The sequence below is a fragment of the Nicotiana sylvestris genome, chromosome 2 (assembly GCF_000393655.2).
Source record: "Nicotiana sylvestris chromosome 2, ASM39365v2, whole genome shotgun sequence".
Lineage (NCBI taxonomy): Eukaryota > Viridiplantae > Streptophyta > Magnoliopsida > Solanales > Solanaceae > Nicotiana > Nicotiana sylvestris.
Window position 1 is genome coordinate 205,385,815 of NC_091058.1, and position 16,949 is coordinate 205,402,763.

Below are 16,949 nucleotides of genomic sequence, written 5' to 3' on the forward strand. Positions count from 1 at the left end.
TATAATGATAGTTTATTTAGTATATTTTTTGTATAATGACAGTCTATTTTTTGTATGTATTTTGTATAGTGATAGTTTATTGTATATAAATTATACAATGATAGTCCATTTTGTATAATTTTTGTATAATAACAGTCTATTTTGTATATATATTTTGTAATAATACCAATATTCAAAAGAAATGCTCATCCTCCTTGATTGTTAGGGAGAAACCTAATATTAAGTGGAATGATGTTGCCGGGTTGGAAAGTGCTACCGGTGAGTATTTGCTTTTATTTGGTATATTTGTGTGGTTGCCATATTTTCTAGTGAAAAAAAATTGATTCATGTGGGTGATTGTATTTCTTAAAATTGATACTTAAGTAGTATTCCCTCTTTACATGAACACTTTGGAGCACTTCAAAACCCATTTAAAGTATGAGAAAAACCCTAAGATTAAGGAAGCGATTACTCAGAAATGTATAGCCTATAGGTTGAGTTATATTTCAGTCCTTTTTCATATAGTAGTACATATTAAACCCAAAAAAAAAAGATGAGAAAACTACCCTCTATAGCCCCTCAAAATTTTAATAACCTGTATTTTTGCTCATTGACAGAAAATAGCCCTCCGGCCCAAACATATTATATCTAATATCCCGAAATATCTATTATATATATATATATATATATATATATATATATTGTATAGGAACAGTCTATTTTGTATATTTTTTGTTGTATAGTGACAGTCTATTTTGTATAGTAATAATATATTTTGTATATTTTTTGTATAGTGACAGTCTATTTAGTATATATTTTGTATAGTGATAGTCTATTTTGTATATATTTTGTATAGTGGCAGTCTATTGTATATAAATTATATAGTGACGACCTATTTTGTATATTTTTATGTAGTGACAGTCTATTTTGTATATATTTTGTATAATGACAGTCTATTTAGTATATTTTTTTGTATAATAACAGTAGATTATTTGTATATATTCTGTATAGTGATAGTATATTGTATATAAATTGTATAGTGATAGTCTATTTTGTATAATTTTTGTATAGTGACTGTCTAGTTTGTACATATATTTGTAATAATACCAATATTCAAAAGAAATGCTCACCCTCCGTGATTGTGAGGGAGAAACCAAATATTAAGTGGAATGATATTGCCGGGTTGGAAAGTGCTAAGCAAGCTTTGCAGGAAGCTGTTATTTTGCAAGTCAAGTTCCCTCAGTTCTTCACCGGTGAGTATTTGCTTTTATTTGGTATATTTGTATGGTTGCCATATTTTTTAGTGAAATAAAATTCATTGTTCGGGTGACTGTATTTCTTAAAATTGATTCTTAAGTAGCATTCCCTCTTTATATGAGCGCTTTGGAGTACTTCAAAACCCATTTAAAGTATGAGAAAAACCTTAAGATTGAGGAAGTGATTACTCAGAAATGTATAGCCTATAGGTTGAGTTATATTTCGGCCCTTTTTCATAAAGTAGTACATATCAAACCCCAAAAAATATAAGAAAACTACCCTCTACAGCCTCTTAAAATTTTAATAGCTCATATTTTTGTTCATTGATAGAAAATAGTCCTTCGGCCTAAACATATTACATCTAATAACCCGAAATGTCTATTTTGTATATTTTTGTATAGGAACAGTCTATTTTATATATTTGTTGTATAGTGACAGTCTATTTTGTATAGTGATAGTATATTTTGTATTTTCTTTGTATAGTGACAATCTATTTAGTATATATTTTGTATACTGACAATCTATTTGTATATTTGTTGTATAGTGACAGTCTATTTTGTATATTTATTTGTATAGTGACAATCTATTTAGTATATATTTTGTATACTGACAGTTTATTTAGTATATATTTTGTATACTGACAGTCTATTTAGTATATTTTTTGTATAATAATGAGAGTCTATTTTTGTATGGCGATATTGTATTGTATAAAAATTGTATAGTGATAGTCTATTTTGTATAATTTATGTATAGTAACAGCCTATTTTGTATATATATTTTGTAATAATACCAATATTCAAAAGAAATGCTCACCCTCCGCGATTATTAGGGAGAAACCTAATATTAAGTGGAATGATGTTGCCGGGTTGGAAAGTGCTAAGCAAGCTTTGTAGGAAGCTGTTATTTTGCCCGTCAAGTTCCCTCAGTTCTTCACCGATGAGTATTTTCTTTTATTTGGTATATTTGTATGGTTGCCATATTTTCTAGAGAAAATTTTTTTGATTGGTGCGGGTGATTGTATTTCTTAAAATTGATTCTTAAATAGCATTCCCTCTTTACATGAACGCTTTGGAGCACTTCAAAAACCAACTGAAGTACGAGAAAAATCATAAGATTAAGGAAGCGATTACTCAGAAATTTACCGAGTATTTGCACCGGGCTGAGGAGATACGAGTTGTGTTGGATGAGGGTGGGATCGGGCCAAGTCCAAATAGAGGGGATGCTGTTGTGGCGACAAGGCCCAAGACGAAGACAAAACCAAGGATGGAGAAGATGGGGAGGATTCTTGGGCTAGCCTCTTAATTAGTTTTGGGCTATAAAATGCATACTGCAATTTTTGGCTAGCGATTGATATTAGTTTCTAACAGCTAGCGATAAATGAAGTTTGCTCAAAAAATATGAAATAAGGAAACATTTGGGTTTAAAAAAGTCTATTACATAGTACTACCTCTGTTTTAAAAAGATTGATATTATCTCCTTATTAATCTGTTTCAAAAAGATTTCCTTGATAGGAAGCTTTATAGTCACACAAACATTATTTCTTGTTTAAAACACAAGTTTCAAAATTTTTATTATTATACAAATATTTTGTCATATTTAAAATTATAAGTTCTGAAAGTCTTCATTACTTTATTAACTTTGTGTCAAGCCAACAAATTGAAATGGAAAGCGCACTTTTCTTTTCAAATTGCAGTTAGTTTGACACAAGGACTTCTAGTTATAGTTATTCAAAGCTAACTAAAATGGTCATTGGAGCCAAAGTAGCCAGGGTCTCTACGAACCCCATTGTTTATCATTTCTTCAATTGCACACCGGACGTATACACGAAACTCCTCGAAGCCTACGCTCAAAGTGGCGCCCTCCAATCAGGGAAAACTTTACATGCACATTTGGTTATCAATGGATTGGCTCAAAAAGCCCATTTTGCCACCAAGCTTGTTGCTTTTTATACAGAATGTAGACAATTACTCCATGCACGTAAACTGTTCGACAAAATTCCCCAATCAAATATTCGCCGTTGGATTGTTCTCATTGGAGCCTATGCTCGACATGGGTTTTATGAGGAAGCAATGAGTGTTTTCTCTGAGATGCAAAGGGAAGGAATGAAGCCTAATAAGTTTGTTCTTCCCAGTGTTCTCAAAGCCTGCGGGCGCTTCAATGATTTTCGAATAGGAGAGATATTACATAGTGTGATTTTGAAGAATGAGTTTGAATATGACTCGTATGTGGTGAGTGCATTGATAGATATGTATTCAAAGTGTGGTAAAGTTGAGAAGGCGAAGAGGGTGTTTTATGGTATGGTTGATAAAGATTTGGTGGCAATGAATGCTTTGGTTGCGGGTTATCTTCAATATGGGATTGTCAATGACGCGTTGGTATTAGTTGAGGAGATGAAAGTTCAAGGAATGAAGCCTAATGTGGTGACATACAACACTCTGATCGCGGGGTTTTCACAAGAAGATGATCAGGTTATGGTTTGTAAAGTTATTGAACTGATGCATGATGATGGTCTTGAGCTAGATGTAGTTTCTTGGACTAGTATTATTTCTGGGCTTGTGCAGAATTTTCATAACAAGGAAGCTTTTGGTATGTTTAAACGAATGTTGGATGTTCGGTTGTGCCCAACTTCAGCTACAATCAGTAGTATATTGCCTGCTTGTGCAACTGTTGCAGACTTGATGCTTGGTAAGGAGATACATGGTTATTCAGTGGTGACAGGGATTGAGAAGGATGTATATGTAAAAAGTGCTCTCATAGATATGTATGCAAAATGTGGATTTATATCTGAAGCTAAGGAATTGTTTTCCAAGACATCTGAAAGAAATAGTGTGACGTGGAATTCAATGATTTTTGGCTACGCGAATCATGGGTATTGCAGTGAAGCAATTGAGCTATTCAATCAAATGTTAAGAGAGGAAGAAAGGAAACCAGATCACTTGACTTTCACAGCAGCTCTCACTGCTTGTATTCATGCTGGAATCGTCCAGTATGGAGAAAGTTTGTTCAAAATGATGCAGGATAAATACGCGATTAAGCCAAGATCGGAGCATTTTGCGTGTATGGTGGATCTTTTAGGAAGAGCAGGGAAACTTGTTGAGGCCTACAATTTGATTCAGAGCATGCCAATTGAACCTGATTTATTTGCTTGGGGAGCATTTTTAGGAGCATGTAGGCAGCATGGAAATATGGATTTAGCAGAGATTGCAGCTAAACAACTGGCTAAACTTGAACCTGAGAGTGCTGGAAGTAGTGTGTTGCTATCAAGTTTATATGCTGATGCAAGTAAGTGGGCAAAAGTTGCAAAGGTGAAAAGGGTGATCAAGAAGAAGAAGCTGAAAAAGTTTCCTGGCTGTAGTTGGGTAGAAGTTGCATAAGTTTTTAGACGGTAAGAGGAGCTGAATGTCAGATATATTTGCCAATGGACATGCCTGGTTTAAATCAAACCAAGTTCCAACAGAAATCTGAGTCTTAACCAGATTTCTGTCCTTTCATAGTTACGTAAAGCTTTGTCAAACATATCAACTGAAAAACTTACGCAGGGCAATAGTTGAAGAGGAAAAGTGATGCAGATTGCGTGATGGTACCAGCCACTAGAGGCAAAGAACTAGCCCAGAATTGAAAGTTTTTCTCTCAGACGTGGTTAATAAATCCTGTTTTCAAACTCTTAGAGGCATTTAGAAGTAGCCCAAAAATGAAACACGGTTTTTCTTTCAGAAATGGTTAGTAACTTCCGAAGCAAACGTGATCATTCAAATTTGTCACATGCTTGTCTAGACAGGAAGAGCACACAGCTAGGTTGTGTGCTCAGGGTAAAGGCATGCCCAGAGGAATCAAATGGTATTTCTGCTCCCTAGTGTTAACTGATGCACCAAAGAAGAAATATGTACTGCTCAACAAAGAGGCAAAACATTTCTTGACTGACCAAGGTTCAGCTTATAATGATCCGTTGGATCAAGCCCTGCTACAATGTGTAGGAGATGAAACAGTTTGTTGAAAAAACTCCAACTAGATGTAGAAGACAACCCTATAAAAATCCCGTGCTCTGGGGGATCAGTAAGCAGTATCGCAAGCAAAAGAACTGGTTTATATGGTGTGAAATCAGAATTTAAAGTTTCTTTCGGATTATTGGCTACTAATTTGATGCTGCACTGAGCTTCAGAGTCAAAAGCCTTGTAAATAAAATGCATGTACGTGGTCTGGGATTTAAGAAATAAGTACCGAGTAGTGAGTAGTACTTTTGTGCTGCTTTCCTCATTTTCTTCTCCCCCTCCCCACCCCCACCAATGAGGGTAAACTTTCAAGATTGGCATATATGTAAAATCATGGATTTCCATCAGCTGAATGAGTTTGCAGGGTGAAGGGAAACCTGCGTTTTGAACAGATTCATCTATGCTACCACATAATTCAAACTGAGACTAGTAATCTCTATGCTTTAGCAGTAACTTCCCTGGTATAAACAGAATATATAAAAAAAAATCATCGTATCTCGATATAATTATTTCTTGAACAGAAATAGCTCTAGCTTTCCCATCCATTCTCTGGAGTGTTGTGGAAAAGAAGTTAAAATGAATAAATTTTCAATTCCCCAGTAAGTTAAATGACCCAATACTAAGTAGAAGAGGACAACAAGAAAATCAAAAGGGTGAACCAACAAGTAGTTTTAGGTTAAACCAATGATTCGAAATAAGTTACAAGAATATGAGACTTTTGATCCTTGTGCAGAAGCAATATCCAGCAACAGTGAATGAGATGAGATTGCAAAAACCCTCTGTAATGAAGGATGAAATAAACCACGTTGCTCTTTTGACTACTTTGGTGTACGATTATGACTTCGTGATTTCCTATGTCCATTGCTTGATGAACTCCACAGTATGGAGATGATTCCATACCTACTATCAAGTTCAAAAGTACGGTTTCTATCAATCCAGAACATAAGAACAAGGCAAATGGAAGCAACCAAGAAAACAAATGGACACAGGATTCTATCAACCAGTTCATAATCCATCTATGAAGAATGGCACATCCACAGAATAGCAGAGCAAGCAAAATCGCAGACATTATACTTCATCGTACACATGATAAGCAAATCTATGTTTTCGACAATAAGAAATTAGCAACTACCCATACAGGATATGCAGCCAAATAATCAGAAGATAAAAAACACCTGAATGGGCCAGTTACCATCTGACAAGAACAAGAACATAGGGACAGTATATTTCGCAAAGAGAATTAAAAGAATTTCTTTAGTACCACTCTTTGAGTGTGCACTTGGAGCAGTTGTCTTTTATACCTGCATAAAGATGTTTTCTGAAATTGTCTAAAAACCTGTGCTATATGAAGGTGGTGACTGGTGCTTTCAGCGCTAAAAAGCATGAAATTTGTTGCCTCTCCCACCTAACAGCAGAGTTGCTAACACATGCACTCATGGTGACGCATAGCAGATATAAGGAGAAAGATGAGATGTAAGAAGAAAGAGAAACTACAGCACCAGAAACACAATTAGGAAAGCCAACTAAGTTTAATCTGAAAGAATATTTACTTGGGCTGTTCAATTATTAACCAAAGCAATACATTTAATGTTCATCAAGAAACAAGCGGAAACCGAACCACGATACATTTATTAGATAGTAAAAGAACATCATGATATTCAGGCAAAACAAACAGAATCAAGTAGTTAATAAAGTTAAGAAAATTAAAGAAAAACCATCTCCCCTGGAATTGGGGGACGCATAGTGTGGACAATATTGATGCCTGCATCAATCTAGAATGACCTACAAGAACGAGAGGAAAGGATGTCAACTTCCACTCATTTCTAATCAGCCACCATCACAAGTCGTTAGTTTACAAAAAAGTTTCAAATTCAACAATTCATCAAAATCATTTCAAATTCCTCATTAGTTCCATGAGCTGTGATTCATTGCATCAACATGAAAGTTTCGACTAAAGCAGGAAGACGAATAACATCTGTTTTAACTGGAGTCATCCAGAGTACTCAGAGATTCTTCCTAGTTACATTAGTTTAATGTTGCCCAGCAACCCTCCTCCTTTATCCGGGCTTGGGACCGGCTATGCTTTGCAAAGCTCACATAGGCGGAGTTTCAAAGCAATAGAAGTTGCGTATAAAAGATATCCCATTTAACACTTTGAAGGACGAGAAAAAATAAGAGAAAGTACTGAAGAAGGTGCAATGCAGCATCTTACAATCAGCAGAACTTTACCTACCCACTGTTGCTTCTTTGAACTAGCTTAAAGAAAGGAAAAGTACAAGACACATTCACATAGACAATATATATGTATGTATATATATATATATATATATATATATATATATATATATTGAAATGGGGAAAAAGGGCACACATATAAATAGAAGGCTTCAAGCACGAGCATCGTTACCGGAGAAGTTACTAGAGGTCTAGTGAAATTGTGAACCAAGTGGTGCACAAAAGATATTCATCAAAGCTTCTCAAAATTTAATACCATATGATTTCAGCCATAAAATAGATAGTTAAAAAATATATATACCTCACAAAAATTGATTAATTTAGTAAGGGCAAATAAGACATTGAGTTACTGGGTCCTCCCAAAGAATTTCATATCATGTTCATTATTACAAGGGAAACAGGGTAGCAGATTATCTAGGTGTTTTGGGAAACCTAATGCCACCTCAGAGAAAACGCAACCAAATGAAATATTTGTAATTGTTACTCAACTTGAAGAAAGCACAATAATTTAGGAGATATGAAGTCTGCCAATTACATATGGTACAATCAAGTATTCTGTTATAGAAAGTAAATATGGCTTTAAACTGGGCGAAGAAGGATAAAGCTTCATATAACCATGTTAGAGAAGCTGACAATGTTCCTAATACATTATTGAGTCTATGATCATTACTGAAAACAAATGCCAAATACCAACATTAACACAAAATATTAACAGATATCATGTTGAGATTGTACAAATGATCCACTTCCGTTGGGTGAAATTTATTTCAGGGTCCACATCAATGCTTTACAAGAATAGACCAAACATAGTGACATTTTGCTGTCTAACTCAAATTTGTCTGAAATGTTACCAGAGTATACCTCGTGGTCTCTGTCATGAATTCTCTAAGCTCAAGCATCTGGCTGGTCCACACTACAAATTTGAGTACCAATGATCAATGAGACAAAAGTCATGTAATCGGATATGCCGTTTAGTATTTTTAACCCTATCTTCTGAGGTAAAAGCATGAGCCAGAAGATTACCAAGGCAAGAACAACTTCATTTGTACATGTTGATCAAACATTCAGATGAAAACAGTTATTGCCCTAACACCAACCATTTCTGAATGTGAAGGGACAATGCACTTCCATAATCACCATAAGAAAAAAGACATCTAATTGCCCTTTATACAGCCACATTTAACTACCTATGGATCAGTAAACAGCCCAGAAATAAATAAATAATGGTGATGAGATTTTTCCTCTTCATCAATAAATGAAAAATGGTTGGGAGGGGAGGGGAAGCCAGCATTGGATAATGAATGAAGCAAATGAAAGTCAAAGCAATATCAAACTTTAATGTTCTCAAATTGCACAATGACATATGCAGTGTTAACACTTGAGATCCAATAGATACAAGAAACTAGCAATGTATATGTGGTAGATCATCACAATAGATACAGCAGAAATATTTCTAGAATGCAAAAATAAATATGATCGCGAGAAAACGATTTCAACCAAGGTGTTACGACAGTTACTACTAAAATATGTTGGAGGATAAAATTAAGAAATTTCTTTGCTTTACTAGCTTAATACAGAAGGAGAGCCTTGGAGCAACGGTAAAGTTGTCTCCTGTGACCTATAGGTCATGCGTTCGAGCCGTGGAAATAACCACTAACGCTTGCATTGGGGTAGGATGTCTACATCACACCCTTGGGGTGCGGCCCTTCCCCAGACCCTGCGTGAGCGCGGGATGCTTTGTATACCATGCTGCCCTTCTTGCTAGCTTATTACAAAATTAGAACGGGTTGACTCCCTCCATTGAAGTGGTGATTACGGCGCAGAAAATGCATTATATTTTCTTAGTTGACCATCAATCTTAGTTTGCATCAATTTCAAGAGGAGGACAAAAGAAGTTTTCAGCAGCTATAGAAATTAAAATAGGCATTTCACAAAAATCCACTTCCAGAACTCATAATATTTCACCCACACTAACAGCTAGATAAAATGCTATAATGGCCCGCAAATTCTTAGAACTAGTTTTCTTTTATGTCATAGTTTTTGGGACCCAAAAGTAAAATCTGCAATCAACCAAAAAAGCAAGTGGTAAAAAAGATGTAAGAGTAAGAAGTCACTCCTATATCGTATACACCTACTTCTAGGAAAATCCTGGTTTTGCCCTCAATTTTGTATAATAAATCAATAAGCACACCAAAAGATACACCACAATAGTTACTAATAGAAAAGGAAAAAAGAGAATCCGAAATTATTGTACTATCTTTCAAGAAAAGTGTGATCGAAACAACAATTCTATCTTGTTCTCTAATTATGTATTAAGCTCCTTGCTGAATAAGAAGCTACAACCAGAAATGACATGGCTCTAAGAAATTTGGAGCAACTACTACTAGTTTGCCTTAGTCCCAAATAAGTTGGGGTTAGCTATATGAATCTTGACCATGTTACTCCATTTAAGCTCATCTTAGGCCAATATGCTCTAAGAAATTTAGAGCAATTTATGAAATTTTTGTCCCTATAAATCTACCAAATCTAAACAAGTAAAAAAAAGCCTAAATGATACTAACTGGAATTCCTAGTTTGCAATCCACCAAGTGAGAATCTTCCTGATGGACCAATCCAGTAACCAACCCTGTACAAGCAATTATCTATTAGCATACACAATAAAAGTTCACAAACAGTAGAGTTGCAACTTTTATAGAACCAAGAATTACCTCTTTTTTCTTGTCTGCTATAGCTATTTGTCACTAGGAGCAACATGATGATAAGAACCAAATTTATTTCCAGACCAATCTCGCTGTTGTGCCCCCATATTATACTGATGATGAAACCCACGTCCATGTCCATGTCCATGTCCTGACATTCCCATCATAGGCATTGGCACCATTTGTGGGGGATACATCATTGGCATTGGCATAGGCATTGGCATCTGCGCATGACCATTACTATTATGACCATTACTGTTATAACCACTACTGTTATGACCATTACCACCGGACTGCTGCAGACTCTGTGGCACGGGTGTGGACGCGAATAAATGATCGGAAGAAGTGGGCCCCTCATTTGACAGCCCTTGCATTCTCTTCAAGTACAACCTATACTTCTGCAAATGGCTTGCAACATTTTCCCGCGTTAATCCTTCCACGTTCATTAACTGCATAATCGTCTTTGGCACCGCATTTTTTATCCCTAAATGAGCCACCACGTCCACGAATCTCTTGTGCAGCTGTGGCGTCCACACGAGCCGCGGCCGCTTGTTCAGCGGCTTAGAAGCTGAATTATTATTACTATCATCTCCTCCTCCACAATTCTCATTCCTCAGTAATGCTGAATCCGCGTCTAACATCTCCGGGTCAATCCTTCGGGTCTTCCTCGGATCCGATCCGTTTTCCGTCGGATCCGTTTCCGGTGAGGACAGAATGTGTAATTGTTGCAACGGTCCACTGCCTCGGAGAGATGAGAACGTGTTCTCCGAAGCACGATTGACGTCGGTCATCGTCCTTGCCGGCTCCGGCAATATTTTGAACGCCGACGCGAGTTCCGGCGGGATTAACGCCTGAGATAACGGCGTTAGATCGTCGAGACTCGGAAGTCCGTCTTCCCACTCGAGAACACGGTTATCGTCTCCGGAGAAAGCATCACCGCCGGTGATTTTTACTTCTTCGCCCATAGAACTTCTTACAATTTTTTAATTTTTTTATTACAATTTTTTAAAAAAAATATCAAGTTAATGAAACCTGCCGTGATTTCAGTAGAGGATTGGATCAGAGAAAGAGAGGAATTTCCGGTGAATTTCACCGGCGAGAAGAAGACGGAGAGTGTGGGGTGGGTGAAAGAGGGGGGTGGGGTATGGGGCGGTGGAAAATAGCGAATAAATAAAGGAGAAAAGGCGTGAGAAAAAGTGCATATCTGATTCTAAATTGGCCCACCAAGATTGCCAACGTGGATGGCTTAGCTAGATATTTTTTCTATCTTTAGAATCTTATGAAATATCTCTCTCGCTTTCCTCTTATCAACATTGTGTTAGTGTGTGTCCTCTTTTTGCTTTTCTTTTTTCTAGTTTATAGCTTGTTTTTGTACTATATCGTTACTTTAAATATTATTTTAATTATTACTTAAATTTTATTGTATTGTATTATTAAATTTGCCGTTATATAGCGACAAAAAGTATTATTTTTATATAACGGCGGATTTTGTGTGATGACATCATTACCTTTTTTTCCTCTCATTTTGTCCTTTATTATTAAATAAATATATTTTATCATTTACCCTACTTTTTATAATGATTCTACTTCGAATCTTATTTTTTCTTAGTAATGTTGTAAGTTTATTCTTCATATTTTTGGTATGTGATATCATGAAACAACTATAAACGTTACAATCTATCTACACATTTTATTCATCAAACAATACAATACGATATGATATAGTACAATACAATACGATCCATTATGAAACGACATGTAACAACCATCCAAACAAGCTATTAGTATTCCTTCCTCTCATTATATGTGTCATCGTTCGAATTTTAAGAGTCAAATAAATTTTTTATCGTAATCTTTTTATATATTTTTTTAATATTTTTTGAACTATAAATTATTGTATGTAATTTTTTAATTAATATAAATTTAATTTCAAATACTTAAAAATTCTACGTTCGAACATCATCAAAATTAATATATTTGAGAAATAAGATCGGAGCCGCATAAATTAAGACAGGTAATATGTGTCTATTGTTATAAAATAAAGACTGTAAAGTAAAGACAAGTATAGAGAGAAACTGATATATTATTCGAATTCAAACTGATGTACATAATGAACTGAAATCTCTTCTATTTATAGAAGAAAGGAAGCTGCTGTGTAAGCTGCTACTATACCAGATATGGATAATCTTCTACTGAGAGCAATGTTTATCCATAACGGAGTACTGAAAGGATAAGCTTATTATACCCGATATGGATAATCTTCTACCGGGGGTAATGTTTATCCATAACTGGGTACTGAAAGGATAAGCTTATTATACCCGGTATGGATAATCTTCTACCGGGGGTAATGTTTATCCATAACCGGGTATCGAAGTGATAAGCTTCTTCAGGAAGCTTATTTCCAATAGAGTACTAAATAGATAAACATATTTACGGTGGAGTCCCATATGGATAAGCTTCTTCAGGAAGATAATTTACAACGGAGTACTAAATGAACATTCATAATATAATATATTTATAACACTCCCCCTTGGATGTTCATTAAAAGATAATGTGTTTCATTAAAACCTTACTAGGAAAAACCATGTGGGAAAAAATCCTAGTGAAGAAAAAAAGAGTACACATTAGTAATATGCATTGCTAGGTGTCTCATTAAAAACCTTATAAGGAAAACCCCATGGGAAAAAACCTTAGTAAGGGAAAAAGAGTGCATCGCGTATTTTACTCCCCCTGATGAAAACCTTGTTTCAAATATTTGAGTCTCCGCATTCCAATCTTGTATACCATCTTCTCAAAAGTTGAAGTTGGCAAAGATTTAGTGAATAAATCTGCTGGATTATCACTTGAACGGATTTGTTGCACATCAATGTCACCACTTTTCTGAAGATCGTGTGTGTAGAATAATTCTGGTGAAATGTTCTTCGTTCTATCTCCTTTTATAAATCCTCCCTTTAATAGTGCTATGCATGAAACATTGTCTCCGTATAATATTGTGGGTCTTTTATCACATTCCAACCCACATGTTTCTCGAATGAATCACTGATCTCAATCATATGCACTCCCTGCGTGCCGGTTTGAAATCGAGCTTTATGGGTATCAGATAAATAACCTGCATCTGCATTACCAATACGATATGCACCACTTTTGTTAGCATTAGCAAGATAAATAAGTGCACCATCTACACCGAGATAGAGTATTTCAGGACCAAGGAGCTCCTCATCCTCTTCTAGAGGTTGGAACGGATCCTTATTCACTTCAAGTGATTGAATATTCATTGGTGTACTTAATGGGTACACTTTGTCCATGTAAAAGTATTTTTAAGACCCTCTTGGAGCTCTTCCGGAGTTCCAATAAGATTTATGTCACCAACATAAACAGCAAGTGTAACAAATTTTGATGACATTTTCTTTATAAAAATACATGGACAAATAACATAATTTATGTAACTTTCTTTCAGCAAATATTTACTGAGGCGATTATACCACACGCGCACAGATTGCTTTAAACCGTACAAAGATCTTTATAATTTGATCGAGTACATTTCTCAAGACTTTGAATTATATGCTTCGGGCATTTTCAATCCTTCAAGGATCTTCATATAGATTTAGCCAAATAAGTCATATAGGTTAAGACTTGTATCTAAATGGTATGACATCTTCAAGTGTCTGGACTGCTAGTCCGATCCTCACAATCTTTTACAATATTGTGCACTATATTGTATTAAATATATCGTCGACGATCATTTTGTGTCAGTTCCGAAGCGACATAACTTGTGGAGATCTCATCACTTTCTTTATTTTCAGGTACCTGAACTTTTTCGGGAGTTTCATGAAATGTTATGTCGTGGGCTCTTCTAGAGCTTATTTCCTCCTCATTTTGATCATTAGCTCCTACTATTTTTCAAGGATTGTTACCTTTGGAACCGATTGGTCTACCACGCTTCATGCGTACAGTAGACTTTATCCTTCAGGGACTTTAATTTTAATAGGAGCATTTGCAGCTGAAATATGATATTTAATTTTGGATCAGCAAATGCTTCTGGCATTCGACTTGAATTATCTTCTAAGTGAGGATCATGATAATTCGATTCATATAGCATATTTTTCAACTGTTTATTTCATCCCCCAAATGTTAGAAAAACTAACATATATCCCCAATCATCTTTGGGAAACATATCTTTGTGTATTATGGTAGAGAAATTAATCATATACCACACAACAAAAGATAGTAAAAATATTTGGTTTCTGATCCTAAACCAATTGTGAAGGGAGGACTTATCATATATTGTTGATCTGATGCATACAAGTGCTGCTATATGCAATTTAGAAAATCTTAGACCAACACATGAAGCTTTGTTCTCATAAGCAATGGTTTAGCCATTAATAGGAGGTATTCAATGCTAAACCAGCTTGGATATAAACCAGCATTATCAAGATGAACTGTCTTGATTTCATAATCTGAAAATTATGCTCTTAATCGAGAAAAGCAATTCCAAATGCCAAACTGCAGGTTGACAATAATTACACATGTAACCATCTCATATATGCACCTATAAGTGGTTCACATGATAGGTGAACGGGCCCATATTCACCTTTTATATATTTCAGAATCAGGGGTCTTAGTCCCAACTTTAGCTGGTATAATCAATTCATTATGAGAACAAGCAACACATGAGAATTCCTGAAGAATCTTCTAGTTCTTTAGTATATGCTTATCTGAATTCTCAAATAGCTCATTTAAAAATGGCAAATGAAAACTTCAAGTTTATCATGTCATGTGTTATCTCTTAGTAAACTTCTGGTTTACTATGGCATAAACTTTTGCTTTAGTAAACTTCTGGTTTACTATGACTGCTTTTGCATTAGTAAACTTCTGGTTTACTCTGATACATGATATAGTACAAAATTGAAGAATAAGGCGGGTAACTTCGCACATACATATTATTTTACCCCCTATGATTGTGGAAACATGAAGATTTTTAATCTTCCAATCATTTGTAGTCTCAATATGATAGTCATTTGTATTAGTAAACTTCAGGTTTACTACAACATATGTTTTGACCATAATCATATAATATGAATGACATATTTGTATATAAACTCTTCGAGAGCCTTCATTTATTATCCACAATTTAATATTTATCAGACACTACTGGTGTCATATGTCTTCTAGACAAACAGTTAGCTCTTCAGGAGTTGTTGATATATTTTGTACTATCAAATATTGCTCAGACACTTCTGGTATCATGAGAGAAATTCTTAATAAAATGAACATTATAAAAACATTATAAATTTATAAATGTAAGAAATTAAAAATTTCAGTATTTTTATCATCAACTTTGTGACAAATATCTCCTTTAGGGAGAAACGCCATTAACATCTGAATATTTTATATCAAAGCGGCAACCACATAATCATTACATCCTTCAGGGAAAGATACATGAGTTGTTATTTCCTTCAGGGAACTCGATAACTAACCATAAAATATTAATGTGGTTGTAGTACAAAGCATTCTACAAGAATGTTTTTTGCCTTAGAATGATATTTAATAAAATTATTCAAGATATTTTACGTACAACGGGTACGTGCGGTAATGATCTTTATGCCACAAAAACAAAATTTATATCCTTTGTTATTCTACCTCTTCAGGAGGTGAGTTGTGGTATTTCTTCATTCACTCCAGGGAATGAAAATGTGCTTCAAAAATAACTTTGAATAGCTTATTATTTTGTTTAAGCACAGAAAGACACAGTTTCATAATATTTTCTTGCTTCAGGAGAAAATTTCAATTGTGTTACTTCTTCAGGAGCAAATTTAAAATACGAAATATTGAGTATATATTCCTTCAATCATATTACCTCTTCTGGAGGTGAATTGTAATATATTCACATCAAAAACGTGTTCCTATTTACGCCCTTTATTAATATTGTCACATTTACTTCAGGAATGGGCTAATATTTATCAAAAGTTCTCATCCTTCAGGGAACGGAACATAATTATTTGAACGTGCATTAATCACACCAAATCGTGTGATGTCTTAGAAGCTCTTTTACGATAATGCTACTTCAGGAGCAAATCGAGGCATGCATGTACTATAGAGAATATTTCTCTAGTTTATCTTCAATTGTAACCACAGAAAGCCTAAATTATCACTTCTAGTGGCCATAGGCATATACCACTTCTGCTGGTTAACAAAAATTTAGTTACAATGAGATATGCGAAACATAACCACTTCTGGTGGTTGTATATTTCTTGCAAACTCTGCTGGAGTATAAGTGGATCTAACAATGTCATCCACTTTATAGTTTCCTATGCAATATTACTCTTCTGGAGTAAAATTAAAATCTTAATTCGAAAACGAGTAAGTGAAAAACGAAACATAAAGATATACAAATTATAGTGTTTTAAAATTCATAAAATGCTCCAGAATCTCGTCCAATGATTATGACTCACTTACTAGGTTCCTAAGTACCTTTTTTATTTTATTTTAATGGCAGTAGCACACATAGCAAGTAAAACGCATAACTTATCTTTGATGGTGTCTGCTAGACCCATCATATCAAGATGAATTTCAGCATCAAGCACCCAAGACACGTAGCTTTTGCCCGATATATCCAATACTACAAATTCACGTTTAGAAAGATTTGGCATTATTTACAAAAAGAAAGTTCGTACCTTTGATACTTTCAAAGTATTTGCTCGAGATGGCAGAGTCTCGTGCTGATAACGTGTTATAAAATAAGATTGTAAAGTAAAGACAAGTATAGAGAGAAACTGATATATTATTCGAA

At 34.9% G+C, this 16,949-nt stretch overlaps 2 protein-coding genes across 2 annotated transcripts; one reads left to right on the plus strand and one right to left on the minus strand.

The window, feature by feature from the left end:
- The first annotated feature begins 2,892 nt into the window (after positions 1 to 2,892).
- LOC104224402 (pentatricopeptide repeat-containing protein At5g59600) lies at positions 2,893 to 5,616 on the plus strand. Its single transcript, XM_009776036.2, has one exon. The coding sequence runs from the start codon at positions 2,979 to 2,981 to the stop codon at positions 4,608 to 4,610; it is 1,632 nt and encodes a 543-aa protein (XP_009774338.1). The 5' UTR covers positions 2,893 to 2,978; the 3' UTR covers positions 4,611 to 5,616.
- A 4,069-nt stretch (positions 5,617 to 9,685) lies between these two features.
- LOC104224403 (transcription factor PCL1-like) lies at positions 9,686 to 11,293 on the minus strand. The gene is made up of 2 exons (XM_009776037.1): positions 10,169 to 11,293; positions 9,686 to 10,086 (listed from the first exon to the last, which is right to left on the minus strand). The coding sequence occupies exon 1, from the start codon at positions 11,122 to 11,124 to the stop codon at positions 10,192 to 10,194; it is 933 nt and encodes a 310-aa protein (XP_009774339.1). The 5' UTR covers positions 11,125 to 11,293; the 3' UTR covers positions 9,686 to 10,086; positions 10,169 to 10,191.
- Positions 11,294 to 16,949: the final 5,656 nt, after the last annotated feature.

Excerpts from the sequence above, each read along its gene's own strand:
- LOC104224403 (XM_009776037.1), bottom strand. The coding sequence starts at position 11,124 with ATGGGCGAAGAAGTAAAAATCACCGGCGGTGATGCTTTCTCCGGAGAC.
- LOC104224402 (XM_009776036.2), top strand. The coding sequence starts at position 2,979 with ATGGTCATTGGAGCCAAAGTAGCCAGGGTCTCTACGAACCCCATTGTT.